This window comes from Camarhynchus parvulus, chromosome 12 (genome assembly GCF_901933205.1).
Source record: "Camarhynchus parvulus chromosome 12, STF_HiC, whole genome shotgun sequence".
Taxonomy (NCBI): domain Eukaryota; kingdom Metazoa; phylum Chordata; class Aves; order Passeriformes; family Thraupidae; genus Camarhynchus; species Camarhynchus parvulus.
Window position 1 is genome coordinate 5,335,681 of NC_044582.1, and position 27,940 is coordinate 5,363,620.

Here is a 27,940-nt window from a genome sequence, read left to right on the forward strand (position 1 = left end):
TTTGAGAAATATAATTGAAAAAAAAATGTTGCAAAGGGACAAATTGATGAGACTGTAAAAATTATTTTTAAGTAAAATTCTCCTGGGAAACTTATGGCTCTGTCCTAATGGATACAAAGTTCCTCTCCCACATACTGAAACTAGCAGAAGGCAAAGATGCTGAGCATTTTCCTCTGATGTTGCTTCTTTCAAGTTCAACGCCTAACTTAGACAGGAATTTAATCTGATTCAAAACTCAAGCAGCTCCCTTCAACCTTATATTTATCTCCTGAGTTTGGACTACAGAGAAGATACCTTACAGCCCTACAGTTTTTACTGATTTTATTCTGCACCTAACTAAATGTAAATGAAAAAAAAAAGAGTTGTGGAGAGGTCTATTTCCTAACATGCTACCATCCAGATATGAAGAATTTTTCAATGAACATTTAAAGACGCGCAGACTTACCTTCTGACTCTGGCAGTCAGCTGTGGGAGTGAAGCATGCTGCTAAGAAGAAAAACAGCAATCCAGGAGGATGCATTTTCATGCTTTTACAGGCAGGACCCTTTACACAAAAGGGGTGGCGAGAGAGGCTGCAATTTCTGTAAGATAACACCGCCTACTAAGAATCAGATCCAAGACAAACCAGAGGTTAAAAGTAAACAGGGAGAGAGCATTTTTGCACTGTGCTTTTTGCTGCAAAGCCCTCAGAAATGGATCTGCTACTTCTAGTGTCATTTCTGAATCAACATAAGCTTTTTCTTTCCATTCTTTTTTTAAATGCACAAGCAGAACTCCTTAGTAAAAGGTTTACTCAAAACAGGAACATCTACGGATTTCCTCTTACATATCAGTTCAAAACAGAAGGAAGGAAATCCTTAGTTTTCAACTAATTGGAATGAAAAGAGGTTAACTGTGTTCTTAACAGAAGGCAAATGCAATGGGCAAACTTAAATACCATAAATTCATGAAGGGTAAGTTAATTTCCTTTTGCCACCGATGTGAATATGTCCATAACACCTCCAAGTGAAGGTAGAGCTGAGCACTGCCTATACCAAAGTATTGCAAGAACAAAGCAATGCGAGTGACAGAACAGGAATGGAGCACATTGCATCAATCAATCAATCAAGCACTTTGGGCAGGCTTTGATATTTTTATTTTAAATAGTTGACTTTCTCAGCAAGAAAAGCTGATGATATGGCAGCAATGGCAAAATTTATAATTCCCAAACACTCTGCTGACAGCTTGATGAATCCAAGGAGCATTTCCATAGCACTCAGAAAAGTCCCAAAACAGGGTTTAAAAAAATACACACTAACCTGGAGTACAGTCTGCAATTTATATTCTCCTTTTGAATTTTACAAGTGATTGATTATTGGCAGATATTCCATGTTCTTTGCCTCCCTGCACTGCCAAGAGAGCCCACTATCCTGAGCAGTCTCAGGAGTGCTTCTGTTAGCAACAAATTTCACTAAGCGATGAGGCACCTTCATATTTTCAAGTCATTAATAGCACAGGGAGGTGCCTAAATGAAACCAGACCATGGAACCATTCTTGTGTTTACATAAATAATGAGAGCATTAATACCTTTTTGCTCCTGCATCCCCACAAAGACACACAGGCTGTAACACATGAGGCGCATAGGAAGCGCTGTACTTACTGCTGCCGTTAGCTGTGCTTTACTTCTGCCTTCATCCTACAGGGAAAGCATGATGAACAGCCAGCCCTGCTATATATCCTGCACTAACAGGAAGCAGATAAGGCACACAACCATCCACTGCAACCCATGTGAGCAGCACCAGCCCACAGCTCAACCCAACAGCTCAGCCCTCTTGTCCTGCTGCAGGACAACGGCAGCCCTGGGGCTGTCACTGCCCAGCTGGTGCCACCCTGTCAAGATCAGAGGGCTCACACTGCTTTGGCAACTATTTGGTACCCTGAAGGTCATCAAAATGAGGCAGAGGCACCATGGCTCAGCCAGCTCTGGTGGGATGGGAAAGTCACAAATGGGCAGTGGGGACACTCTTGTAGAGAATGGAAGCTGTACAGTGTTTTCTTGGCCTGCAGTCATGGCCCTGAGCTGGCCATGGAAACACAAGAATGAGGCTGCTCCTCTACTCCATGCTGCCCCAGGAGGATGGTGGAGATTGTTGGGTTTTCCAAGAACTGGTTGTATGACACAGGGATTAAGTTGCCAGCATCCTCACACAGCTGTTAAGTTTTTAAGGTGAAAATAGCTCACCCTGGGGCATTGGAAGGTGCATTGGCTTCTATAATGACAGTTTTCTAAATGGCTCAGCACTGAAAATGGTACAGGGCAAGAAAAGACACACGAAGACTGATTCCAGGGCTTTCCACTGCTGCTTATCATCACTGCATCTGACCTACTGCAAGGAAACCAGGAAGGGAGAGAAATGCTTGGTAAAATTCCTGTCTGAATTAAATAAATCAGATTCACAGCAACATCAAAAGGTTCACAGCCAGCTTCCTTATCTGACCTCACCCCAATTAAAGACTAGCAATACAAAAGCAATATACAGGCTAAAAATGCAAACAGTGAGTAGTGCCATTGTACAGCAGCAGAGAATAAACTGAAAAATCAAAAGGTCATCTGTCATTAGACCCTGCTTTCCTGACCAAGCAGCATTAGCAGTGTGTGTTTCAGCCACTGCCTATGAACTGCTCTGAGAGAACGGAGACTTTGTTCACCACCACTGCTGGAACTGGAACACCAAAATCTGCAACACTTTTGGATCTTCATGATTCTGGAAATCAGTAAGAAGGTGAATCACAGACCACCTCTAAATTAATAGATGGCCAAGAGCCATTAGTAATGTTCAGTGCACAAAAGCCAAGGTGCTCTCAGCAGCAGTTCCAGCTGGCAGTGTCATCAAAGATGGCAACACCAGCAGAGAAACAGCACAGGAAGCAAAATGAACCAAATAAACCTAGTTTCTCTTCTCTTCTCATAGATGGATTCATCCTAGGCAGATAAATGTATTTTCTCATGGATGACATCTATAAAAACTTTATGTCTTAGAGGCAAAATGCATTGGATCAATTTTTTGCTTATTGATTGCTTTTTGCTGATTGATTTGCTTAGTCCAAAACTCTTCAAAACTGTCAACGAATAGAAACCCCAGTTCCCTCACTCATTTCAATATTAGACCCACTCATGCATAGAGGCATCTCTACAAAATATTTCAAACACCAGAATCTCATAAAGCAAGATCCTGAGATCTGCCAGAGAGCCTTCATCAAAAGAGAAAATTTAGGCAAGGCTTGTAAAGATCTAATAACAGAATACACAAACAGCCCTGTGCAGGCAAGGTAGGAGGATTTTGTTCACGTCCTAGTCAATGTTTGATTGAAATAGGATTGTGCAAATTCAATTTTGAAGCATAGAGTAGGAGTTGTCAACTGTCTGCCAGTGTGTTTATCTGTGAGGCTTCACACATGGATCTTATTTGTTTTAGAAGGCATGGAGATTGACTTATCTGTCAAGTGTCTCTTGCCCACATAACAGAAGGTGGCTGGTTTAGCAGAAGTCACAGACGTGGGTCTCAGGAACATCTTCAGATTCTGGCCCTGACTCCTCCAAGATGACTGCTACAAAACACTTAACATTTACCTTGTGGGCTCAGTCTCCCCCATCATCAGTAGACTGTTGGCAGCAGGAAAGCTCAGGATTTTTCTCTCTCAGGGAAAAATTCCCTCTCTTTTTATTTATGCATCAATGACAAGCTGAGTCCTCTAAAGCAACTTTTGTAAGACCTGGAATTTTTATTGTGTACACATTAAAAGTTGAGAATCTGCTCGCAAAAATTACTCAACCTGTTTCACAGGAAAAGAAACCAAACCCCCACTTGGACAAAGGCAAAGGATAAGGCTACAAATCCTCCCAGACTCCCTGCCTGTGCCACACACTGTGTTTTAAAATGCTAGGTCACCAGCTCTGCTCTGTGAAGTGTGTGCAGCTCTGAGCAGATTGGGCAATTTCCTGCTATTGAAATCTTTTGTTTAGAAACTACAGAGCCAAGGCAAGTGATTTGCCATCCAGTCCACCTTGCCACACAGCTTCTCTGGGAACTGACCATTTGATTACATCCACAGAGAGAAAAGGACTCTTGTTCTGCACTTCTGGCAAAGCTGGGAAAGGACATGAAGTCCCTTTGCTCTGAATTGTAAGGCTGTGAGTCTGAAAAGAATTAAACAGGCCAAGCCAATACTGCTTGTGTGTAGGAATGGGGCCAGCTGAACCATATTTACCCAACATACCCTCAGGGTCCTGGTGAAGATGCAAGGACACAACCCTAATTTTCCTTTTCTCTTGGCAAGTTGGAAGGAACTGGAATTTTGCTCATAAAAGCAAAATAAGGTTTGCTCATAAAAGCAAAAAAAACAACAAAACCTGCAAGGATTGCACAGAGAATAGAGTCTGTTTATCCTTCTCTTTCTCACACACACAGTAGTCCACTTCCAAGCAGACAGGTAGGGCTGCCTGAGCACAATGCTGTGGCACAATTCAGAAAGAAATTGTCATGGTTGCTCACATCCGGTTACTCCAAAAAGTAAGTAAGTGCTTTAAGTCTGGCCTATCACTTTCTCTTGACTCTGAGTTCCTTTACATGTTCTGCTGCAGTGAAAAAGAGTAACATTTTCCTGTCTCTTGGTTTTAGTTTTGTACCTTTCCCATTTATTAATCTGTGATTGTACTGGAAAGTCAGACTCTAAATTCCCCACAGGTACCCAATACTAATTAGAATTCTGGGTAAAGCTGTTTGTTCCAATAGCGGAGCTATTGAAACTCAGTACCTGCTGACAGGAGCACAATGGCAGAGGCAGTGAGCACTCCCATGAAGTGCTGCTGATTCTTCAGGCCCTGTTGTCTATAAGGGATACAAAGGGCCTACCATGTGCTTGACTCAAGCTGTACCCAACAGTTTGCCAAGGACAGCACTGAATGTCTGCCTGAGAACAGATGGAGATGGGAGTCAGAATCCTGCTAGCTCTGCATTTTCAGCAACTTCAGAGATGCTAGGGGGTTCTTGTCATCCTCTCTGAGAGACCCTGAAGACTGAAGCACAAGGGCTTGGTGCCCACCTCATCTACTCTGGCTACTGCTCTTCATGCAGCTATTCAAGCAGATTTTTCCAGTGCTGGCCAGTCTTTCTGGATCTAATGAATTTCCCATCCTCCCTTTTTCACGTCAAAATTTAGCTTTCCAAGTTACTAAATGCCCTTTAAAATCAGGTAGACATCAAGCTACAGAAACTTGTGGTCTGGTCTGAGCCACAACTTCCCTGCTTTTCCTCATGTGGCTGCTGTCTAAGATTTGGTATGTTTGAAGATTACTACTGCGGAAGTAAACTTTCTGATCAGAATGCAAGTAAGATGCAGCAGCACTTTGTGTTACACCAATTAACAAAACCCAGCTCATTATCAGGGCTGGTAAGGACAAGAAGGTAAGCCAGAGGGGCTGAGGGAAATATAGAATTGGGCAGTACATCCACAGCCAGGCAGAGCAGAGCTCTGTAAAGCAGCACAGGAATGGATACAAGATGCACAGGATGCAGGTCACACTGTCATTTCTTCTTGCAGAGAAAACAGTGTAGCCCAGGTCAGCACCTCATTTACTTTCCTTCCGAATGAGGTTCGTTTACAACTTTTTAATTGTAATACAAGAGAAGTTTTAAAACCTTGATCCTTGACAGATGACACTGAACAAAAATAATTGTCTGGGTCTTCCTGGGGTGGCAAAATTCTACATCAGCTGCAAAGCCAGAACACAGAAGTTTGAGAGTTCAGGCGATACTTTCCTGACAAAGGTCCCCCACCTCCCTCTGTGTGTTTCTGGTCAGAACTTCAGCTACTCATGTATTGTCTTAATGTTGAACAAGGGTTGGAAGCTGGAAAGAATTTGAGGACAAAGGGTTACTAAAGAGGAATATGCCTGCAGGGCTTTGTAGTGCTCTTGCAGAAAGAGAAGCAGAAATCAAGACTATTCTATGTGAGCTCAGCTGTTGACAGTGACTTTATTCTGCAGAACTTTCTGTCGAAACTAAATGTGGAAAGTTCTGGCAAATCTTTATGAACTGAAGCAATCAGTTTAGTTGCAAGAAGTGATTGTACATTTTCAAGAAAACCTCACTTGAGTTGCTTATTTAAGAACAAAAGACTACATTAAAATTAGACAATAAACACAACAGGTTGGCACTGAAGAATGTCATTTTATGAAAATTTTCAGTTTAATATTGCACTTAAATGAACAGAAATGCACACCCACAAAGCACTGACTCCAGCAGGCTCTAACACAGAACATCTCTCCTCCACTGGAGACTGGCTGGGAGAGTTTGAGCTGTTCAGGCTGGAACAAAAGCAGGTCCAGGGAGACCTGACTGCAGCCATATCAGTATTTAAAGGGTTTTTTATTGAGGGAATTTTTACCATGGCAGACAGTGATGCAACCACAGGGAATGTTTTTTAGTTGAAGAGATTTAGTTAGATGTAAGGAAGACATCTTTCACTCAGAGGCCTTGGCACAGGTGCCCAGAGATGCTGTGGATGCCCCATCCCTGGAAGTGTCCAAGGCCAGGCTGGATGGGGTCCTTGGAAAATAGATCATGTGGGTGGCATCCCTGCCTATGGAAGGGGGGTTGGAATGAGATGATCTTGAAAGTCCATTGCAACAGAAACCATTCTGTGATTCTATGAAAGCAGCACGGGATCAGATACCTGGCAGCAGTAAAAAGGGGGGATTTCTTGTTTGCAGTTTGGTTGGGCCGTCATTTCTATTTTTTTTTTCCAGGTAAAAATGGAAAAAGACGTGAAGTATCAAGGAAAAAGCTTTATATAACCCATGTTCTACTTAGCAGAGAATAAAAAATGATTTATTGAAAAAATGCCCTGAAAATAAACAATTCTGATTAGCATCACAGGTAAGATAGTTAATGGAAGAATCAAAACATACTGCAGTATGTACTGAACATTTTGTTAATCTTGAAATGTGATCAATGCTTACCAAGATAAAAAGGAGGAATTGCAGCTATTTCCTGGATTAATAATTTGTTCCAAAGGCACAGATTCTATGTTTTAAACAGCTGTGAACCTAAAAAGAATTTCAAGTTTAACCGGAGATGTGTTTTTTCTACAATATGAAAAAGAGGCCTTACCTGCTCTAAGTATGTGACAAGCAGGGGGTTATCCCTGCTTACTCTAATATAAGATTCTCTGGTACCACTACTGCTTTAAAATACCTTTAACAGTTGGGTTTTACAAAAGATGCTTAAAACAGAACTCATGTCTGTCTCAAGCACAGGGCACCCCCCAGAACAGCCCTTATAAATAAGATGGAAGCAGAGCTGACTTATCCAGAAGCAATGACAAGTATAATCCTCATATGAGAGACAGATCTGTCCATGTTGGCCCAAATCCAGACAGTTCCAGAGGAATACCTCAGACTCCCTTCGTATTCACTTATAAATTCATTTGTGAATTATCTGTTCATCTGGTAAGTCCTCAAATGCTTTTGAAAATCCGACTGTTTAAGTTGCCACCAGCTTCTCAAGTGTAACCTTGGACAATTATTAATAAGTGATTAACAGAGCTACTTCAGAAAGAACTAGTGAAGACCTAAGATTTCTTTTAATTACTTTATTCCTAGGATGTTTAACTTAGAAATTAGCTTTTTCTACCCAATGATAATTAAACTTAAATGAACATAAGCAACCTTGAGATTTCAGAGAATAGAAGAGCTCTAAAGTACAGGAAAATTTAATTTTCTCCAAGAGCCTGCAGTACCTACCTTAACTGTTCAGTTCAGTCTAAGCTTAAGGAGTTAGGCTTCCTCTGTCAAACTGGGAGCAGAGCTGCACTCCAGTTATGCTCCTCATCTCTGCTTGCTTTGGGAACTCCACTGCATCCTGCAATACAATTTGACTTTGGCTGCCTCTGTCTTTGTTATCCTTGCACTGACTGCAACATTCCTGGCCTCTGAAATCCAAAAAGCACAGCCAAGCTCTGCAACAGCATGGAAAAATACTCTGTGAAAGCACCAAATTCCTTACACCACTGTGGATATGCCATTCTTGGAGAAAACTCCTAACTTGTTTGGACCAGGCCCGGAGCAACCTGTTTGAAGATTGCCCTGTTTAGAGCTTGACTCTTGGATGTCCCAAGGTCTCTTCCAACCCAGATTTCTCTATGTGTTTAAGGGGCACCAGTTTTAAGCAGCATCAGCTGCCATATAAGTATCAAAACTGTTCTTCCCTTCTTACTCCCACTGGATACAGAACATTGTTTTTCAGCATCAATATCTGTCTCCATAATAGTGAGTAGGGATTTTATTGTCATGGGGGATGCTAAAACTTGTTAGCACAGTAACTGTCAAGTTAAACACAACAGCTTAGAAAGAAAATCCCTAATATCTAACAGATAAGCAAAAGTACTTGAAATAAATCCTCAAATTGTGTTTAGAGGCTGCAGATCCTCAGTTTCCATGACTCAGCTGTATTTCTGGACTAACAGTCTTGTAGGAGAATGAACTATTTTCTTCTTTCATCTTGCTGCACATTTCATACTTTACAATGCACTCTAGGAACAGAATGTGTGCTGCTGAACTGCCATATGGTATCCTGGAAACACAAGATATAAACTTGAATAAAGACAAGGCCAAAAGAAAACTGTCAAATTACACTTTATTTGTATTGACAAGATAGGCAAAGAAAAGACTTTGTGTTCAGAGATACAAATCCATTATTTGCTGACAAAATGCCAATATACCCACATTGGGTATTTCCACTTTCAAGACAATACTGAGGGGATCTTTACCAAGCAACTCTTTTATCCTTGGATAAGGAAAATGAATGCCTGTGAAAATAGTTTCATATGAAAATTTGTTACCTGCTTGTGGCTCAAATTTTACTGTTAAGTTAATGATTGGCAGCAAATAATTACACTTGGCCTCAAAGAAAAACATATATAAAACTGTAAGATCATTAAATAATAAGCATTAGCAGCATACCCAAAATACTTCTTGTACAAAGAACATTGCACTTGAACATACACAAGCATTTACCCTTATTTACACATTAGAATTTGTATAGAACAGCAAGACTGATATATACAGAAAAATAGTGGAAACCTTAACAGCCCCAGACGACAGAATAGTGTTGACTCCTTAAATTTTCCATACAGTTTCCCAGGATGTCTCATGTGTTTTTTTCACTATATACTATTGCATAAAAATAGACTGTACAAGAAGGTCAGTCCCCAGTTAACACTTCAGAATATTTCTATGTACTATTACATGTTCACTGCACCAGGGAGCAAAGGAGTCCAGGTCAGCTCCTCATGAAAACAAAGAGAACTTGACAGGTACTATCTACTTACTCACTGTGCTTTATCTTGTAATACATACTGAAATACTTGGCTGTGCAGTAACTACCCAGTGAGTTCCAAAGGCAATTCCCTACCACACAGGATCTCCCACTGTCTTGCAAGCAATGAAATTAATTTCTCCCTGCTTTCTGCACTTGGGATAAAAATGTACCACTGTATCTCTCTGCTCCTGCTGCCCTCTTGTTTGGAATTTCCTTTTGGGACACTATCAGTTTCTCCAAAGTGATCCAGTGTTAAATTCTGCATCAGGTCCTGATTCTGAACATCATCAAACACAAATGTAAGGGCCTGTGGATATGTCTGATACCCCATGAGCACTCTGTCTAAATCCCGGATTCGTCTTCCATCTGCAAGCTGGTACTTGTCTCTCTTTGGTGGCTCCTTAGCAAATTCAGGTAGTGGGTAACTGATATAATCTTCATCAAAGAGGAACAAATCAGAGCTGGTCAGTATCAGTGTTTTAGGTTGAAGTGAACTAGTGTTCTGAGCAGATCCTTCAAAGTGATTTACTTGAAACGCCAACACATACAGAAGGATGTTGAGGGATGGAAGACTGGTCAAACCATCCATCTTCTCTGCCACTAGAAAAGCAAGGTCCCCAATTTCCTCTTCATTTGGATAAATAAATTTTACTCTGCTAGAGTGAATCAGTTCATAATTCTCCATTTTTCCTGCAAGAAACATACATTATTATATCTCTATTTAGTGCTACACAATATTTTCTTAATGTACTAGGATAAACAACAATCCTTGACAGCTGGCTGTAGCTAGAAGAATTTAAGTTTTGTATCTATTGATACATGCTTTTGCTTATAAACAATACTGGAATAATTGTATTTGGATTGCAGGTCTCTGCCAGTGTCCTTCTTGGATTACCAACACTCATTTCTGCAAATTTCTAACCATGAAAGTCCAGGGTGAAAGCAAGAAGCCATCACTAACTTCACTTGTGTAAGATTCTTACATATTTAACAATCCTGCTCACATAAGGCACATCTAAGACAATTAAATCCGGGAGTTCAGTGAAGTATCAAACAAGAAATGACTGCTGCATAAATGTCCCTCAAAACAGTTTTTAATCAAAACAGTTTAGGTGAAGCCTTAAGTCTGATGCCTGAATCAGTCATGATATGTAGAAAAGATTCACCTGTGTTTTTACTCCCAAATTCAGAGTAGAAGTCCTTATCTACCGGTTCAGGTGAAGGAGTGCGTGCAAGCAGTGACAGGACTGCCATAAGCTGCTGTATGAAGGTGTGAGTGTTGTAACTGTCTCTTGTCAGGCAGGTGACAATGTGATCTGCAGAATGCCCTGAGGAGAACAATGAACATAATTCACTCACTGTGACATTACCATTTCTTGAACAAACTTGCAATGTCATCAGAAAAGATTTTTTTTAAGGATTATTTCTCCTGAAAACATGCATCACTATTCAGAAATATTTCAAATTCTTGAAAACAACAACAGAATCCTTACAAATCCCTCAAAAAAAATTTCTTCATTTAAAATACAATGTATACTTATGATTCAAATCTTGGTCTAGGGATTCAAGAAAAAGCATCATCTCACTAATCAAGACACAGATCCATCTAAAAAAGACTAGAACAAAATAGAACTGGAAAAGCTTTAAGCACAAGTTGTACTCACCAGTAATTCGGAAGTATTGGTCAAACAGGCCAACATTTACTGACTGCAGGTCATTAAGTTTTAGCACAAAGCAGCAAGACAGGTGGAAAGAACTGTTTTCACAGTCAGAGTTTTCTTTGTTCCAAAAATCTGTTAAAGAAGTATACATGAATAAAAGGTCAAAACAAAAAGATTGTAATATAAAAATTATGCTTATGGACAGAGCAATCTAATACTTATCTCACACTTGAAGAAAGAAATTAAGAAAAAACTGGGTACAGCGGCTAAACATTTCTCAAGCGAAATACAAGCAGTTTTTATTAGGAGCATTTTAAAAAATATTTGTCCCATGCCTGATTTAAATCAGCACATGCACTAACTAATAACACACTTTAACTGAATGACCACCATGAGGTTCATTACCCTTCCCTTTCCATTTTCATTATGAGAGGGACCATGAAACAACATCAGAGAACAGCATGGATCCCATGGCAGCTAAAAGGGTCTGTCTGAAAAGCAGACATGACTCAAGACCCTGTTTTTTTGAACATAAAAGCCTTATGTAAATACTGACCCCTTCAACTAGGAGGTCTAATTAAGAATATTGATCAAAACTGGTTCTTAGGCTAAGGACAAACACAGAGAGAGAGATTACATTGGTAACATGATTAAAGGATCAAAGTAACTATTTTACCTGACTGGTGCTCATCTGCATGAATGAAAGAATCATCCAACAGAAAGTAAATAGCTTTTGTTGAGAGAAGCGCACAAGCCATCACTTCCACACTGGGAGTCTTGTAAAACAGAACTGAAGACCACATGAGGTGTCTCAACTCTTCATTTTCCACCTAAGATGTAAATTTTGTTTCATAAACACATGAACTTTGATATTTCAGACAGTTTCATCACCTTAGAGGCAACTTTAGACCCCCAGAGAAACAACTTCAAAATCTTAAGCATCTGAACATGCTCTGGTTAAAGAGAGGTAGTGCTAAATGAGGCCACAATGGCAGCCACTGAAAATATCTTGTGTTTATGTAAGAAAATTATTTTTCTGTTATAAGCAAATTATCCCTTGCTTTCTAACCAAAATTAGAAAAATACAGAAAAACATCTCATTTATAAGAAAGACTTTTTAGGGCAAACACTGCAGGCAAAACTTTAATCACCAGCTGAACAGTGGCCTCCCAAACCTCAAGTCTGCAGAGCCTTTAGGTGTTTCTGAGGGTTGGATTCAAAGACCCTGGAGAGAGGACAGGAGCACGGCTTGCCACCGCAGCTGCTGCTCCAACTCAGCATCTTCCCAGCTTCTAACTTGATGGGCTTACTGTGAACCCTTAAATGAGTCACCTGCTTTTTTTATCAGCTTCTCCTGATATAAAAAGAGAAGTACAGCTTGTAACTGTGCTTACTTAAAACATTTGGAAGAGTGGTAAGGGAATAAGAAAAATGTATCTATTTCGCAAGCTTTTCAATTTGTACTCAGATCACAGTGATTTATCACTCAAAATGCCACATCATAAATTTTGGGTAATGTTTTTACTTTTCAATCTGATGTTCCCCAGATACACTTAAATGTTTTTCAGAATCAGGTTTATCTGTTCATGTTTCTGGAGTACCTGCAGCCATGCACATGTGCTGCAGTCATGCACAGTACTACAAAAACATGTCAGAGCATTTATTTATTGATTTAGCTAAGAACCACCCCAAAATAATTTCATTCCTGTTATTTTCTAGCCTTTTCCCACTTTAAAGAAAATAGAGGAACATTCTTGGAGCAATCACATCTTCAAGACATACGGTAGTGTACTCTCTTGCTCAGCACCACAGATCCTGAAGGCAAAATATGCTTTGCAGAATCCCAATTGTTGTAGCAGGGAACCCAAAATGGAGTAACACCCAGATTCTTGATCAAAATGTTTTCAGGTTTCCCAGAGCCTAATTCTTGTGGCTAAATTTGATCAGGAAAGTTTTTATAGATACTGTGTAGTACAGAAAGGTCACAAAGCATGTTTTTGTACACTTGATATAGACACGATACCTCTGCAATGTTGCTATGGAAAAATTCAACCAGGGCTCTTCCCTTCAGCCCAGCCACATACTGCAGAGACACAGAAACATGAATGTGAACAGGAATCTGGTTGTCTTCTGTTATCTTCTGCATAAGAAGCTCAGATGGGTATAAGGATGACAATGTCAGATGAGGCTTGCAAAAACTAGAAAAGATCCAGAATACAAATAATCAAAATGTAAAGACCTTTTTCTCCCTTTCAAAAATATTTGTATTTAATTCAAAAATTAAAACCAGATAACTTCCATTTTTAATAGTTTAAATTATTTATATCTTGACCATAGCTGTCAAGCTGCAATGACCTCAGCCTGCAGGCACATGAAATAGGAAGTTTCCTTCCATCAGAAATTACATTTTATGTTGCAGCAACAAAACAGAAAAAAAAAGGGGGACTGCTACAGTCCAGGATAACCATTCACACTTACACCAGACTAGCACAATGCAGAAGTATTTCATCAATACTACAGTCCAAACCCAACCACAATGACAGCAGCAAACACAGGGGTCAGGCCACATCAAGCACTGTGCTAGAGACCTTTCACAGGAACCATTACCTGGCTGCCTGACCGTGTCTGTTTGCCTCCGCAGCATGATTTCTTACAGCATCCGATTTGCTCGAAGCTTTGAAAATAATAATAGTCTTAACATCCTGGAGCAGTGTCCTTAGAAGGCTGTAGATTCTTAGAAAGTGGAATTTCTCATGAGGTAGAACAAACACTGCTGTAACAAATCTGTATCCAACAAGCAACTCCAGCACATGTCCATCCAAAAATGAACCCTTCTGCTGTGTGGCACCGTGAGTTGGATGCAGCACAAGTGATGCCAATGGAATTCTGTTCAGCTTAAATACACTTCCCAACTCCTCTGTGCCTGCCCATTTACCTGGCAGTAAGCTGAAATCCACCTTAACTATGTACAAATGCTGGGGTGTCAGAAATATCCAACACGGATGGACCACACAGGGACTCTGGTCAGAAGATTTATATACTGAAGAATAAAGTGCAGAACACAAAGCATTCTTTGACCATTCCTTGTTATTGCCAGCTGACTCTGGTTGATGCAAGACTTTCTGAACATTGGTTTTATTCCCATAAACAAGATATGTTGGGAAACAACCTTTTATTTCAACATCTTCAGCTGAAATGCAATTCAATTCCATGAGCTGACAGAGAAATTCTTGGAGATTTGCTTTTCTACAGTACCACGTGGAGCTTGGTAACATTGATGTGTAGTGTTGAGAGCAACACGTTTGTAAACAGGAATAAAAGTCTTGAAGATTCTGGGAGTCTGAAACAATAAACAAGCAGTGGTCACTGTTTTTCAGCTTCAGAGTTAAACAGACTTCTGGCAGGAGAAAGCCAAATTCTATTAGATCAGTGTAGGGAAAACACAGTGTTAATTTCAAGGCAGAAGGGATGTGCTGGCAATTTCCTCTCAATTCCTGATGAGGAATCTCAAACACAGCTAGCATCTCATCGGTCAAAACCAAACAGGAAGCAAACTGTCTGAGTCCTTTATGAATGTGAATTGAAAAGCTCCAGAGAATTTTGACTATGTCAACACTCTCCACTGCTATGTTGTCAGATGATTGAGCATCCAAAGTAGTGCTGAACTCAAAAGTCTGATTTCCTTCATGAAGTCCCATTTCAAAATATCCATCTGCTTTGTCTGTGGTTGTGGAATTACCCACAGGGCTTCCTTTATTCTCTGTGGGAGAGGGGGCAGATTTCTGCACAGCCTGCACTATCGAGGCAGAAAGGTGCTGGATAAAGTCTTGGTTGGTGGCAGTGTAGGACATACAATTAAAAGGCAAGATGATGGTGTTACAGGGGTCAGGCACTGCACAGTGTTCTCTCTCCAAACTTCAAAAGAGAGAAGTCATAGTAAGTACAAACTTGAGTTTAAAAACAGTTATGGCTACCTACAATTCATGGTGCTGCTTCTCAGAACTTTGATATTTGCTCTTGCTAATACAGTTAAACCAATGTAATTTTGTAGAACACCTTTGTACTGCACAGGCATTGATTTTAAAGGCTGGTAGCATGTAATTCTATAGAAAGTAAAAACTAAAATGTTTAACTCCCCTTTCCTTTCCCATCCCCAGTAAGCACAACCTCACAAGCTAAAGGACTAGACAATACAGCTATTGCTGGTTTTGAAACCACCAGCTGCATTCCAGGGTTCAAAGGTTAAAAACATATTTTTGGTTCAAAAAACCAGAGGCAGAATACAATGAAAGAGACTGTTTTGCCTTAAAGGCTGTGTTTAAGAAAACAGTATCCACTGTTATTACCCTAAAGCTAACAAGGATTTAAACCAGAATTTATTTATGTAGCTTACCACACATGATGACCACCACCATAATCTTTGCATGAAGTCAATGAAGAGGCAGGTGCCTAAGGAGAAGAAAGTAACATCAGGAAGCTGTAAACTACTTAAGAGTTCAGCACACATGAGAAGCAAAGTTAATGCTGGCTCAAGCTTTTTAAAGCTGGCCAAGTCCTGCTGTTTTCATAGGGAGCTTAACAGTCATCCTTTGAGGACTCAAAAATAATGTTTGCTTTAGGCTGGGCATTCAGCTAAGGCAGAAGAAGAATGAGCTCTGCTGCTGACCTGAGAACAGATCCAACCTGTGACCCAGGCATTTCAGCACTTTACAAACTTTTAGTGAATTAGTGTAACATGAAGCCAAACACTAAGTGAACCTGACAAAGACCAACTACGCTGGTAGCAAAGGAAGAGACATCAAGTCTTCCTGTCTTATTCCTTGAAGCCATGCATATGAAGAGTGCTTCCAATACCACAAATGAAATCACAAACCAGAAGTTATCAGACAGGAGGAGATTGAAGAAGACAAATTAAGGCCATTGCCTATTGACAGGGAGAAGGTTCTTGCAAGAGAACTGCCTTTCAAAAACTGATACTGTAATATGATAAGACGCAATTCTTACACTCCGCATCTAAATGGCTGTTAAATGATGTTATACTAGTACTGGGTAAACACCTCAAAGCCATAGTTACAACAGTTCTCTGCAACTCTGGTAAACTTGGATTCTGCATTCAATTTATAAGCTGGACCAAGCATCCTTGAATCAAATTTGGGGCTGCTTCCTTTTCCACTAAAATAGCTCTGAGAAGCAAAAAACCTCTTTGCTATGGATTACTATGATAATCTAAATTTAACATCAGAAATAAGTTTGCAAAAGCTTTTAAAAATACTATAATATAAACAGAAATGTAGCAATTACCTGAATTTTACATCTGGAGTCTGGTATTTCAAAGCATCTCTGGGGAACTGTATGGTCTGTAGGAGTCGAATCACTGGATTGCAAAAAACTGCTGGCTAGGACTGTTTCTTCACAAATTATTTCTAGAATAAACATAAACAGCTCTTTAAATCACTGAAGTAAACCAAAAATAAATGTCTTATAGTATTTGCCAATCAAGTGGAATTAAAACTGCATAATTAAGATCTAATCATAAATCATTAAAGCTAAAGGATCTCTTCACACAATAGCCAGGACAAAAAAGCAAGCAGAATTTTAGTTTGATTAAAAACGACTGCTTCAGCTTCTTTCTCAAACTAAAAATCAATTTCAATCTCAAATTCTGGTGTAAGAAATCTTGACACAGCTCAGTTTTAACAGAACTAGTCAGCTGCTAGGCTGGCAGGGCACTCTTCATGAACCTTGTAGCACACTCCCAAATTTCTGCAAGCTTCAACTGAACAATATCTGTAATATCTGTGTACATCCTTCAACCAGACAGAGAAGCTCTGATCTCTCAAATGCCACTTTAGATATTATCTCACCTTATTTGGAACCTTTTTCAACGGTTCAAAGCTGAATCATCAGTAAAAACTTATAATGAGTGAACATAAGGCAACATTCTCAGGGAGGTTTGACTTTTTGCCAGTTTGATATTCACAGCATCGAACTGGCACAACAGAGCAAATCAATTTTCAGTATTGCCACTGAGCCAGCCAGCTCAAGTATTTAAATATGAAAATAATCAACAAAATTACAGTGTGGACATGTTTCTGGCTTGAGCATAAAAAACCTGTACGTATCTTTCTGGATTGATGGTAAAGTTCAGCAGATTACACCAAGACATCTCATGGTCAGAGGAAACACAAGAGGTATTTATTACTTGAACAAAATACTGTGTTAGCAAGAAGGAAACTCAAATTGACAGGAAAACCAGAACATGACAGCATTATTTTTGATTTTCTGTTTCCTATATAAATATTTAATCTTTTTCCATAAGCCACTTCCCAATGACATTAAGTATGAATAATATGTTACGGAAACAGATGGTGTCTTAGAAAATGCAGAAAAAACAATTCATAGAAACAGCACATCAGGAAATTAATTCCATTATTCATGACTTAAGGTCTAACAGTGAAACTAATTGCTTAGCATATTTCCATTTTCTTTAAAATAGATTTCTCAAAACTGGTGTTTTGAAAGCAACCCTTCATAGTTAGATATGTAGCAAATAATAAATTTTTATTGTTGAAGCCAAGAAACAGCCTGCACAGCCCTCATTTTCCCATTATTCATAAAAGCCTTCCCCAAAATTCTACTGAAGGAATTTTGTGGAAAAGGACTACAGTAAATAAATCTTGACTCTCATACCACTCTATAGAACTCCTAAGTCCTTTAGAAAGATCTGTATTTTCTTTTCTCCCAAGTTTTGTTTGCTCCTAAACATTTACTGTAGTAGAAAAAGATCTATTGATAAATAATTTAAACAGTCCCAGGGGTTGCTGACATACATTTTTACAGCAAGTCCTGTATAAAACTGCAGGTTTTTACATAGTTACAGAATTGAGACAGTTTGTCAAGTGCTTAATATGTTAAAGTGAGCATTTACTTGATTTTGGAAAACCTGGCATTTTTTCTGCAGATGAAAAATGATCTAGAAGGGCTACAAAGGCAAAGTACATAAATAGCAACTAAATGTGTATGTAGGTGTCTGCCCCTTAATCAAATGCTGTCAGAATAGTTTCATTTTTCTAGAGTGGACTAGGAAACCTCTGCTGATTCTGCAGAAGTCACAGCAATGGACTTTTTCCAAAGATCAAGCTCCTCAGGGATGCTTCTCTCCCTTATCCACCAATCCACTGATTAATGGCAAGAGGAAGCTGTGCCCCCCAAGAAATCGAGAAGATAATCCCAGCTCTTTTAGACGGGTACGAAGTCTTCTCTCACTATGCATATTCTATTGCACTTTTCAATCAGACAAAAGCCAAAACCAGCAAGTATTTCTATCTCTTTTTCTCAGTCAAAAGTGAATATTCACATAAGTCAGTACTATGGGCTTAAGAGGAAAGTTAAGTCATTCTTCTAAGTTCCTAATGCTGCAGGCACATTCATTTGAAACACAGAGTAAAAAAACTTGAGGTGAGGTCAGCAGGTACTATAGAGCACAACAGATGTGCTGAAATCACCGGCTCAGCCAGAACACTAATCCCACAGGTGTCTTTTATTCATCTCCTTTCTCTATCTTCCTCCTGGTGTGACAGAAATGCAGCTCTTGCAAAAAGCACTAATGGAACATATGCTGCTTGAGCTCACATTTTGCAGACCAAGAATGAGTAGTGAAGCAATTTTAAAATATTTCTCTCTATGCCACAGTTTTCCATTAAGGCATGACTCTAAACCTGGAAGTGGCATCTAGTCCTCTGCAGGATGATGCAGTAAAAAGTCCTGTACCCAAATTCTCACTCTAGATATTTAACCACTACTGGGAACTACAGGTAGGTTTTGCTGAGTCACATTCCATACAACTTTCACTTTCAAAGCCAATTCTACCACATCTTTGTGTTTGTCTTGAAAGCCCTAAATCCATGCACATAATATTCATGTATATCAATGCAGCTTAGAAAAGCAGAACCAAGAGGCTCAGCCCAGCAGCACGATACATACATGATTACCTTGGCTGGAGCTGACAGGACGAGGCAGAGAGGGAGAGGAAGGACGAACAGTAAGAGAAGAACAGTTTGATTTGGAGCTGGCAGCAGTGAGCCTGGAGTCCTCACTGATCTAATAAAGAAAGTACGCAGCAATTAAAGAAAAAACTAAATACACAGGACACATGAGATCCTGAACTAAAGTAAGTCCACACAAGCTTTCTCAATTTTAGTAAAAGGAAAGTTAGTGCCAGCTTTTTTTTTTCCTTTTTGGTAGGGGGTGGTGGGAGTGGTCACCTCCTCTAAGTCTCGTTTTTCACACTAGGTGGAATTCCACTAAGAATCCTTTTAGAGAAGTCATTCTGATCACTGACTAATCACTGTATTGACAGAATTGGCAGCATCACAAGTCAAAAGAATGAAAACAGGATTTCTACATTGTAGGGACAGAACCTCTTCTGTCCCTACACTGATTTCCAAACCAAGACTAACCAACTACACAGCACACAGCCAGGTATGAGGGAAGACAAGGAGAATTCAGATTTCTGATTCTCTCCCACTGCTGAATACCCACAGGAAGAAAGTTTGGGGAAGTAATCTCAGTACTCTGCAACACAAGCAGTAAAATCACAGCTCTGAAATACTTGTGTAAGATACAAAATACGGCTGTTAAGGTCAACTGTGAATTCACTGTGTACACCATTAAGTAATTTTATCTTTTCCTCCCACTTCCTCTCTCCCGAGCCAGCCCACAAACAGAAGGTCAGATAACTACCAAAAATGCATTGAAAACTAAATAGGAAAAAGAGGCAACATTAAAAGTTCATATCACATTAAAACACAAAGCATAAAATTTTTAATGCTAAGGAAAATTCACTGCATTCTGCTTACATCTAACCTGTAGAAGTAATTTTTTAAGGCTTTGTAAGCTGCACATTATACTTCTCTCACAGCACCAGACTCACCTTTTTATCAGAGTTGCTGAGTTTGTATTTCACCTCCTTTGCTTTTTGAATAGCTTTTAGCACTTCCACTGTGTCTAGCTCCTTTTCTGTGGTAACAGTGTTATCCAAACAAACCTAAAAAAAAAGTTAAAATATCTAAAAGTATTGAAAATGAGGCATTCTCTAATTTTTATTAATGGAATCATCAAAAATTACCATAAACTCAATACAAACCATGTGCATCTTTGTAACCATTACACAGAAACAATTGCCACATTAGACCTTGAGCTAACATCACTTTAATGCAAACTCAGCAACGTTTGGTAAGTGTAACACCATTCCAGCACAACAGTGTTTCAATATTAACAGACTGTTACCCAATGAGGCAGAGTAAAGTCTCATTTACATCCCGGAGCACAGCTGAGTAACGTTAATAAGGTTTCACTCTCTATACACCTTCTCCAATGCACACTGAAAACTCATCAGGTTTTCAGAGCATTTGCAGCACTTCCCTGCCCAGGCAGAAGGGAGGGGGAGAAGAGCAGCCCTGGGCTCACCTCTGAGGCTCTGTCTCCAAACTGAGCGAGGACTTTGGTGCGGTAATCAGGGATGATGCTCAGCGGGTTGCTGGATAACATCACCTTCTCCAAGCATGGCAGGCCACCGATATTTTTTACTTCATCAATCTGAAAGTATTTGAGAATAAAAGGATGAATACACACTGGCAAAATGAAAATGAGCACACAGACCGAGCATTTCTTCCATAGATTACATACAAACAACAACCAGGAAAAATCACTACAGCCACTTTTATTTATCTGCAGTTAGATCCACTAAAAGAAATTGCTTCTGATCTACGACACATTTTGACACCAAAAGTCAACAGTTACCTGTTCTATTTTGTTGTTGCTCAGATCCAAGTTGACTAATGAGTACAGTTTGTTAAGACCACACAGCCTTTCCAGTTGATTTCCTGCTAAATTCAGAGTTTTGATGTTTCCCAGTTTTGTGTGAACACCTTCTAGTGATGTAAGTTTGTTGTAGGATAAGTCCAGGTGAACAAGGTTGTACAGATGCTACAATAGCACAGAAAATTCATGTCATACACCAATTAAAATGAACTAAGATGCTATCTTATAGCTGGCTCATTTTATTGTGCAACAGTGTTTTCTGGACACTACATAGCATGAAAGACATGACCTGAAACTGTTCATTACAAAGGTTAAAGCCTGTAGAAATGGAATTTCCTCCACTGCATTTTTACTAACCCACATATACAGCTGGCAGTGAAGGAATTTAGTTAAGAACTAAATGTATGTCAATATTGGCAAAGAAATTAAAATATCCCAGAGCAGTTAAGAAATGCATCACTAAAAGAGTACTTGATGTTACAAACAAGCAGCTATTTGGGCTGAAACTACTCTCCATGAAGATGAGCAACAAAATTCTGAAGCATGAAAATCTGTGTTCTAAGCCCTCAGGCATTTGGGTAAAAAATTCATCTTCAAATGCATCACTTACCTGTAAATTTTCCACCACAGACACCCCATTGTGACTCAAATCCAGGAACTCAATCTTTGGAATTAATTTCTAGAAGGGAAAAAAACCCCACATGTGTTAAATGCACTTTAGTTTTAAGTCAGGCCACACTTCCTTCAGCATCTTCTGACCAACAAAAGCAATGGAAAGGTGTTATCCAACACAGTCTCTCTTCCCAGCTTCTGGCATTAAGAAAGCATTCTGTGTGACTAGGGTCAAAAAAGAGCTGAGTCCTGCTCTTAAGAAAACCAGGTTACTCTAAGGTGCACCATTCAGTTTTAATCTAAAACCTGGTTTCTTACTGAAGACAAATAATTTCTCCTAGCTTATCCCCACTAATTATAGATAAAACTCACTAATGCTGCTCCGGTCTTAGCAAACAGATAAACCAGGGGATTTATGCTACACACAAACCTGGATAAAGACAGTAGTACCAAAACCTAGAGTAAGTCCATTACTGATTACACCAGCCAACAACTACAAGGTCACACAAACTTGTAGAAAATGCATTTTAACTAAAAAATCCTTTTACTTTTGGAGGTCTCAAACCTTGAACTTGATGCTGAATTCTGACATCAGTGTTTTGCATCTGCTTTATTTTGGTTGTAATCTCCAAATTGATTTGCCTCAACAGGCCAGTTAAGACCTGCACACAGACCTGAAGCATCTTAAATCTACATCACAAAAAATTATGAACAAGATAATTACGCTCCAAGTCTATGATGTCTGGTTGAGCTACACATGTAACTATTTCCTGCTTCACAAGAGTAGCTCAAGTAAAAAGCTTTGTTCATATTTTACCATGCTCTTGTGATGAATGTTAATTTTTTTCTTAATAGCTGATTTGCAAAACAAAATTTTAAAGTACTGGCAAAATACTCCAAATTTTGTTTTCATGCTTTTCATATTGTTTTGATGTCAAGAAAGCTGCCAGCAAGTCATACATTTTTAAATATGCAGGAAACTCCAGCCTTGATAACTGCTCCGAAGTTGAGCCATGAGGTGTTTTTTCTTTAAAAAAAAAATTAAAAAAAATTCTAATTGGCTCCTACAGCCAAGGCAAACAGTAAAAGCATATTTCAAAAAGTGAGAATTCATGGAAATGCCTACAGAACACAAAATGACAAAAGTACTCTCCTTTAGCAAAGGAAATGAAGTTCTTATAGAACAAATCTCCTAAGCATTAACTTGGATAGATAACCAACAAAATGTAACTGAAAATTCTCCAGAAAAAGCAGTAGAGCAAATCCAAAATCCTTGCTGTGTATAATGTGCCACAGATAAGTAATACTTTTTTCCACAAATTAAAAATACTTCTTACCACTGAGTCATCAATTTCAGAGATGCTGTTGTGACTCATGTCCAAAGTTGTTAAAGTTCTCCAGGTTGGGATAATTGCTGTCACTGGACAACTTGAATCCAGTGCATCCTCTGGCTCCCAGTGATCAAACTCAGAGGCCTCAGGCACCAGGATTTCCTATTTAAGAGAGGGACACCAACATTTGGTTTACATCTTCAGGGAAAGCTAATGGATTTGGAAACTATGCCAACAATCCCATGTAAGCAAGCATCACAAGTGTCCCTGTGAAGGGACACATCCAAACACTTCCCTCACTGAAACTTGAGATTCTGTAAATTTAGAAAACCCTTAGTGTTCCATGGTTTTAAAAACAGAACCTGCAACAGGCAGTACAGAAAACTCCATGAACTCCAAATGGATATTTCCCCATTGAGCATGTTGGTTTTGCACATGCTTTGAACACTCACCAGAGGGAGGAACTTGCTCTTACCTTCATTGATGTTGCTGAAAATCGAACACTCAGTGTGGCCAGAGCATGTTTTGATGAAGTCAGCCCTTTGATAAGCTTTCCCCCACAATGACTGATCTATTTAAAAAAATTACATTACAAAGTCAGAAATGTTAGGACAGACAAATGAGACACGAAAGAGATAGCTGAAAGCTTCAACAGCAGACTCTACAGCAATCTGCAAAGTAGTTACAGCATTTCCTTAAAATCTCCTGAGATTATCAGGTCAGAAACACTGACACTTGGCAAAACTAAAGCAAGAAATTAGAGACATAACTACAGAAAAATGAAATTCAAACATATAATTAAACAAAGCTTCTCCACTGACTTTCCACTGTCTCATGTATTCAAGGTGAAACTACCCAGGTGATTGAAGAGGTCACAGCATTTTTACTGTTACCTAAAAGAGATCTATTTCAAGCTATGACTCTACCTGCAGACACATTCATTTGAGTATCAGATGTCCTTTTTATTATAAGAAAAAAGAAATGCCTAGAAAGTGAGGACACTAATCTAATGACCTGCAGTCAGCTAATTACACAGACTAAGTTTAAGATTACAAAGTCTCTTTTTCTGCAGCTCAATTTGAAACAACATTACTGAAAATCTGCTACAGTGTCTGTCCAGGTCCTTCTCTGAAGACAGTCACACACATTGTGCAACCATGAGAGCTGGCACATTTGCTGGTTTATCAGAGAAACCACAATGAAAAATTGAAAAATCTCTGTCATTCTTGAAAAAATTCTTCCCAGATCACCACTGTTACTTTTTGGACAGTGCTTACTTTGGGATAAAAGTGTTCATCTACTGTCAGTCAATCCAAAACCTTTCATGAACATACAATTTCAAAAGTATTCAAGATCTAAAATCTTTTTTCCTCATATTCATTCTCACAGAAAAGGGGAAAATTGATACAATTCTGCATTATCCTCTTTGCTGTGTTAGACTCTCTCACTCTATTGTAGTTTCTTTCCCATATGAGAATGACAATAAATCACTGACTTCAGAAATATACTTCAGTTCTCAACCAACAATTGTCTCATATCAATGAGACAATAGCATTCATGTACTAGAAAAAGTACAGCATCCACCAAAAGTGCACAGACTGCATGACAGAATTGGATAGTCTCTCTCTCTGGAAAGAGCTGAAGTGGTCAAGAAGGTATTTCAAAAAATGCCCATTGAAAACTGCTAGAAACCCTGGTATTTATATTGCAAGCAGAGCAATGAAAAACATCTGCAAATTATCAAGCAAGCAGCACTACACCCAAAAGGGCACTTTGACAAATTAATGTCAGGGCATTTTCACAAATACTTGACATACCTTTTTTTTCCCCCTAATAAAAAGCACTTTGTAATAGGGGATCCTACTATAACCACTTGTTAATTCTTTATGGCAGTGGAAAGGCACTCAGGGATAGGTTTTGTGAGAATACTGGAAACTGGGGGTTTTTTTAGGAAATACACACAGTGCAAGGTCTTCTAATTTAAACGTTGTATCCTTATTTCCGAAACTTGTGAAAAAACATTGTTTCACAAATGAAACAGTCCTGCTAAACTCTGCATTCCCCAATTCCAGCAGCAAATCAAAGCAGAGAATCACCAATTCTGAATATTGGCAGCAGCCCTGGTATTTGCAGAGCACATATGAGCAGTATCTCAGCCCTACCTCTATTTGATGAAGTGATTTGAAAATAGACAGATCAAAAGGCAAGAGATGCTCCTGAATGTTACTGGTTCCAAAAGGTCCCCCTGTTCCAGTGATCTGTTATTTAAGACATTAAAGAACTGAGTTAGTGTACACAATCCAACTTGTTCACATTCCAGTCTTACACAGGCAATGGCCCAAGGGCAGTGGCTTGGAAAGACAGTCAAAGTTCCAAGCAATTTTTCAAATATGAAATGATTCAGGAGACTTGTAGGTTAACTCTTCAGGAAAACAAATACTAGTTGCTCCAGCTAAGTGCACTGAACTTGAAGTGCCACCTTGTGCTTGCATTCTGTAGCACATGGGGCATGCAAAAAGCAATATCATAAGCAAGCCTGACGAAGGCTCCATTCTTAGCTGAAAATCAGAGAAAATTCACTGAAAACAACTTCCATGAAACTTGTGAACTCTCCAAGTCAGCGCTGTCTTTAATTCCACTACAAGGGATGAAGTTGAAGGCATTGACAAGATGGGTTTGAAGAAAACAAGCATTACACTGATACATCAATAAAAATGCAGCTGGTATTTCCATACGGTCATAGGATTCTGGCCTCAGAGCATGTCAGCAGCACAAAAAGCAGGTGGCTTCATTATGTTTGCTGTGAATAGAATTTTGAGAGAAAACTCAAAGAGTTTTCTCTGGTTTTATGTATCTTACAAGTTCTGAATGTGCCCACTCACAAGCATTCAGAAGGGCTAGAAATTCTGCAGATGCTGATTTTTCTAAACAATAAGCTCTTCTCCAGCCAGAAAATCCTCCCTTTAGAGGATTCTATACAAACAGGGGATGACAAAGGCAACTGAGGAGCCCCAGGAACATCAGCACAGCTGTGGCTTTGCTTCCCTGATTCACCATTTGATTTCAGCTTTGAACACACTACACAGTTAAAAGGCAGTTCCTCATGCAATAAAGGGGCTAAAATGAGTTTTTGAGTCATAGCAAGCAGTGTTAAAAAATTACTTTAGGGAAAGTCTAATTCATTTATTTGGTAGAAAAAAAGGTCAAATTGTCTCCTGACAAAAATGATCTATTCTGAGGCCATTTTACATTTATTCTGAAATGGCATTTTAGCTAGAATTTCAGGGCCTTCTATGAAACTGAGGCACTTTTTAGGATTTTATTTTTAACTCTCAGATGCAGTCAGACAGTGAGAAACGGGGCAAAATTTATACAGGTGCATATATGCACATGTATTCATATATAGTGCTTGCAAAGAAAGCAAGGTTGAAAAGGTCAATATTTATTTCTTTACCCATCCCTGCTGGCACCCAGCAGGATTTTGTGGCTGCATCTATACAGAGGGCATTGCTGAAAAGACCACATCACACACAAACACCTTGGCTAGAGACAGCATGGATTGAAGGTTGGCAGCATAAACACCTATTTAAGATTGACCTCACCTTTAGATACTTGAGTCTACAAGTGAAATCCAGAATATGCCCAAGATCTGTTTTGGCATCTCCATTAGCACAGGTAGGTTTGCCCTGCAGCAGCTGCTGAGTAACAGCATACAACTGCAAGGGCCTGATGGTGAAGACTTCTCCAGCCATTAAGAGCTGCTCTCCTGAAAAACAGAGTAGCTCAGGATCAAACACAATGTTGCAAGGCTCACACAGGAATAAATGGTAGATGGGAAATGCAGTGATACAGGTTTGTCATTTGTACTCTAAGATGAAAATTGAGGCAGCAAAATAATTTTTTTACCACCAAAATAATTCAGGTATTCAAGTGGGCATTCATGATACAGGCCTGAAGTTCCTAATGGACAATTAATGGTAAATTTCCCTTGGTCTGAACAAGACTGGAATCAAAGTTCCTTTACATAATGTAAGAGTTATGAAACTTTTTCTGAGATATCTCTTAAGTTTATAGCAGTTAGGTTTTTTCTATTAAGACAACACAGCACCTGCTATCTAAAATACAGACCTCAGATCTTTTGCTATGCTGCCTAAATGCAGAATTGTAGTAAATGTGGTTTTTTGAAAACACATTTGAAAGCATGGGGGTTTTCTGCATGCTAGTACCAAAGCAAATGCCCAGAACAGAAAATGCCTTATCTAATTATAATTTCACAATCCAATTTAACAGTAGGAACAGCAGGAAGCAGCACATAAAAGCCTCTCTGAAGGCACCATAAGCTTGATGTAGGCTACAGCAGTTGGAACACACACATGGAATGAATATCTTTCTTCCTTTTAGGGACACCAGTTTGACTTCATGGACAAAACAGCATCAGCTTTTGTGATAAGCAGAGTTCTCAGAAATGCTCTGAGGGGTAAAATTCCCTTCAGCTTCAGTGGGATCAAGTCCAAGAGTCCAGCTGCACATACATTACTGGAAGATTACACTAATACAGAGCAGTCAGTGACACATCAATTCTCATATCAGTGAGACTGCAGGCACTAGAAAGCCAGCAAAGATTTCTTCACAAGCTTTAGATATTTCAAAATTCACTGAATGGACTCTCTGAGGTGGTTTCACCTAAAGGTAACTTTCTGTCAGAAAATCTGAAACAGCATTGCTGAAACATGCTTCACCTATCATGCCTACCACACCTCAGCCAACTGGAATTATAAAGTAACATCTTGCACGTCCTTCAAAACAAAAATAGCAGGGATTAATCCTTTCACATGCCTCCTGCTGTTAATGGAGCAGCCCAGAGCTGTTGTAGTTACAGTAAGAGCATTTCATTTTCATCTGCCAGCCTCAGAAAAGCACACCCTTAAATTAACTGACCAGAAGGTCTCCTGTTTCCTGAATTCTGGAAGAATAATATTTAGATATCCAAAGTGATCTCTTGCATTTAATACACAGACTGTCAGGACTCACTAACACAGACCAAGCTTCCTTACAGGTTACACTAAAACACACTGAGACAGAGAGCTTAGCAAAAGCTTCTGATCACCACTGCCACATCCTGTCTCTTAAGGACACAGACAAGGAGGCTCTTTGC

At 39.3% G+C, this 27,940-nt stretch overlaps 2 protein-coding genes across 8 annotated transcripts in view; both read right to left on the bottom strand.

Annotated features, from left to right (window-relative positions):
- The window catches only part of STAB1 (stabilin 1), a 53,875-nt gene extending 52,184 nt beyond the window's left edge, over positions 1-1,691 (bottom strand). For 2 of the 3 annotated variants that reach the window (XM_030956539.1, XM_030956537.1), the window contains exons 1-2: positions 1,640-1,691; positions 446-581 (exon numbers count right to left, since the gene is read on the bottom strand). In XM_030956539.1, coding sequence (XP_030812399.1) covers positions 446-526 — 81 coding nt within the window. In that variant the 5' untranslated portion in view covers positions 527-581; positions 1,640-1,691. Of the gene's footprint in view, positions 1-445; positions 599-1,639 lie in introns of all 3 variants that reach the window. The other variant, XM_030956538.1, reaches the window with a different exon arrangement.
- Positions 1,692-8,658: 6,967 nt separating this feature from the next.
- The window catches only part of NISCH (nischarin), a 29,172-nt gene continuing 9,890 nt past the window's right edge, over positions 8,659-27,940 (bottom strand). The window contains exons 5-21 of one of the 5 annotated variants that reach the window (XM_030956719.1): positions 26,388-26,551; positions 24,948-25,043; positions 23,261-23,356; positions 22,792-22,947; positions 21,453-21,521; positions 20,822-21,007; positions 20,489-20,617; positions 19,953-20,066; positions 19,012-19,120; positions 16,322-16,443; positions 15,414-15,469; positions 13,628-14,935; positions 13,044-13,218; positions 11,697-11,850; positions 11,024-11,152; positions 10,526-10,687; positions 8,659-10,049 (exon numbers count right to left, since the gene is read on the bottom strand). In XM_030956719.1, coding sequence (XP_030812579.1) covers positions 9,421-10,049; positions 10,526-10,687; positions 11,024-11,152; positions 11,697-11,850; positions 13,044-13,218; positions 13,628-14,935; positions 15,414-15,469; positions 16,322-16,443; positions 19,012-19,120; positions 19,953-20,066; positions 20,489-20,617; positions 20,822-21,007; positions 21,453-21,521; positions 22,792-22,947; positions 23,261-23,356; positions 24,948-25,043; positions 26,388-26,551 — 3,854 coding nt within the window. In that variant the 3' untranslated portion in view covers positions 8,659-9,420. Of the gene's footprint in view, positions 10,050-10,525; positions 10,688-11,023; positions 11,153-11,696; positions 11,851-11,875; positions 12,375-13,043; positions 13,219-13,627; positions 14,936-15,413; positions 15,470-16,321; positions 16,444-19,003; positions 19,121-19,952; positions 20,067-20,488; positions 20,618-20,821; positions 21,008-21,452; positions 21,522-22,791; positions 22,948-23,260; positions 23,357-24,947; positions 25,044-26,387; positions 26,552-27,940 lie in introns of those variants that run through there. The other 4 variants (XM_030956720.1, XM_030956721.1, XM_030956722.1 and 1 more) reach the window with 4 other exon arrangements.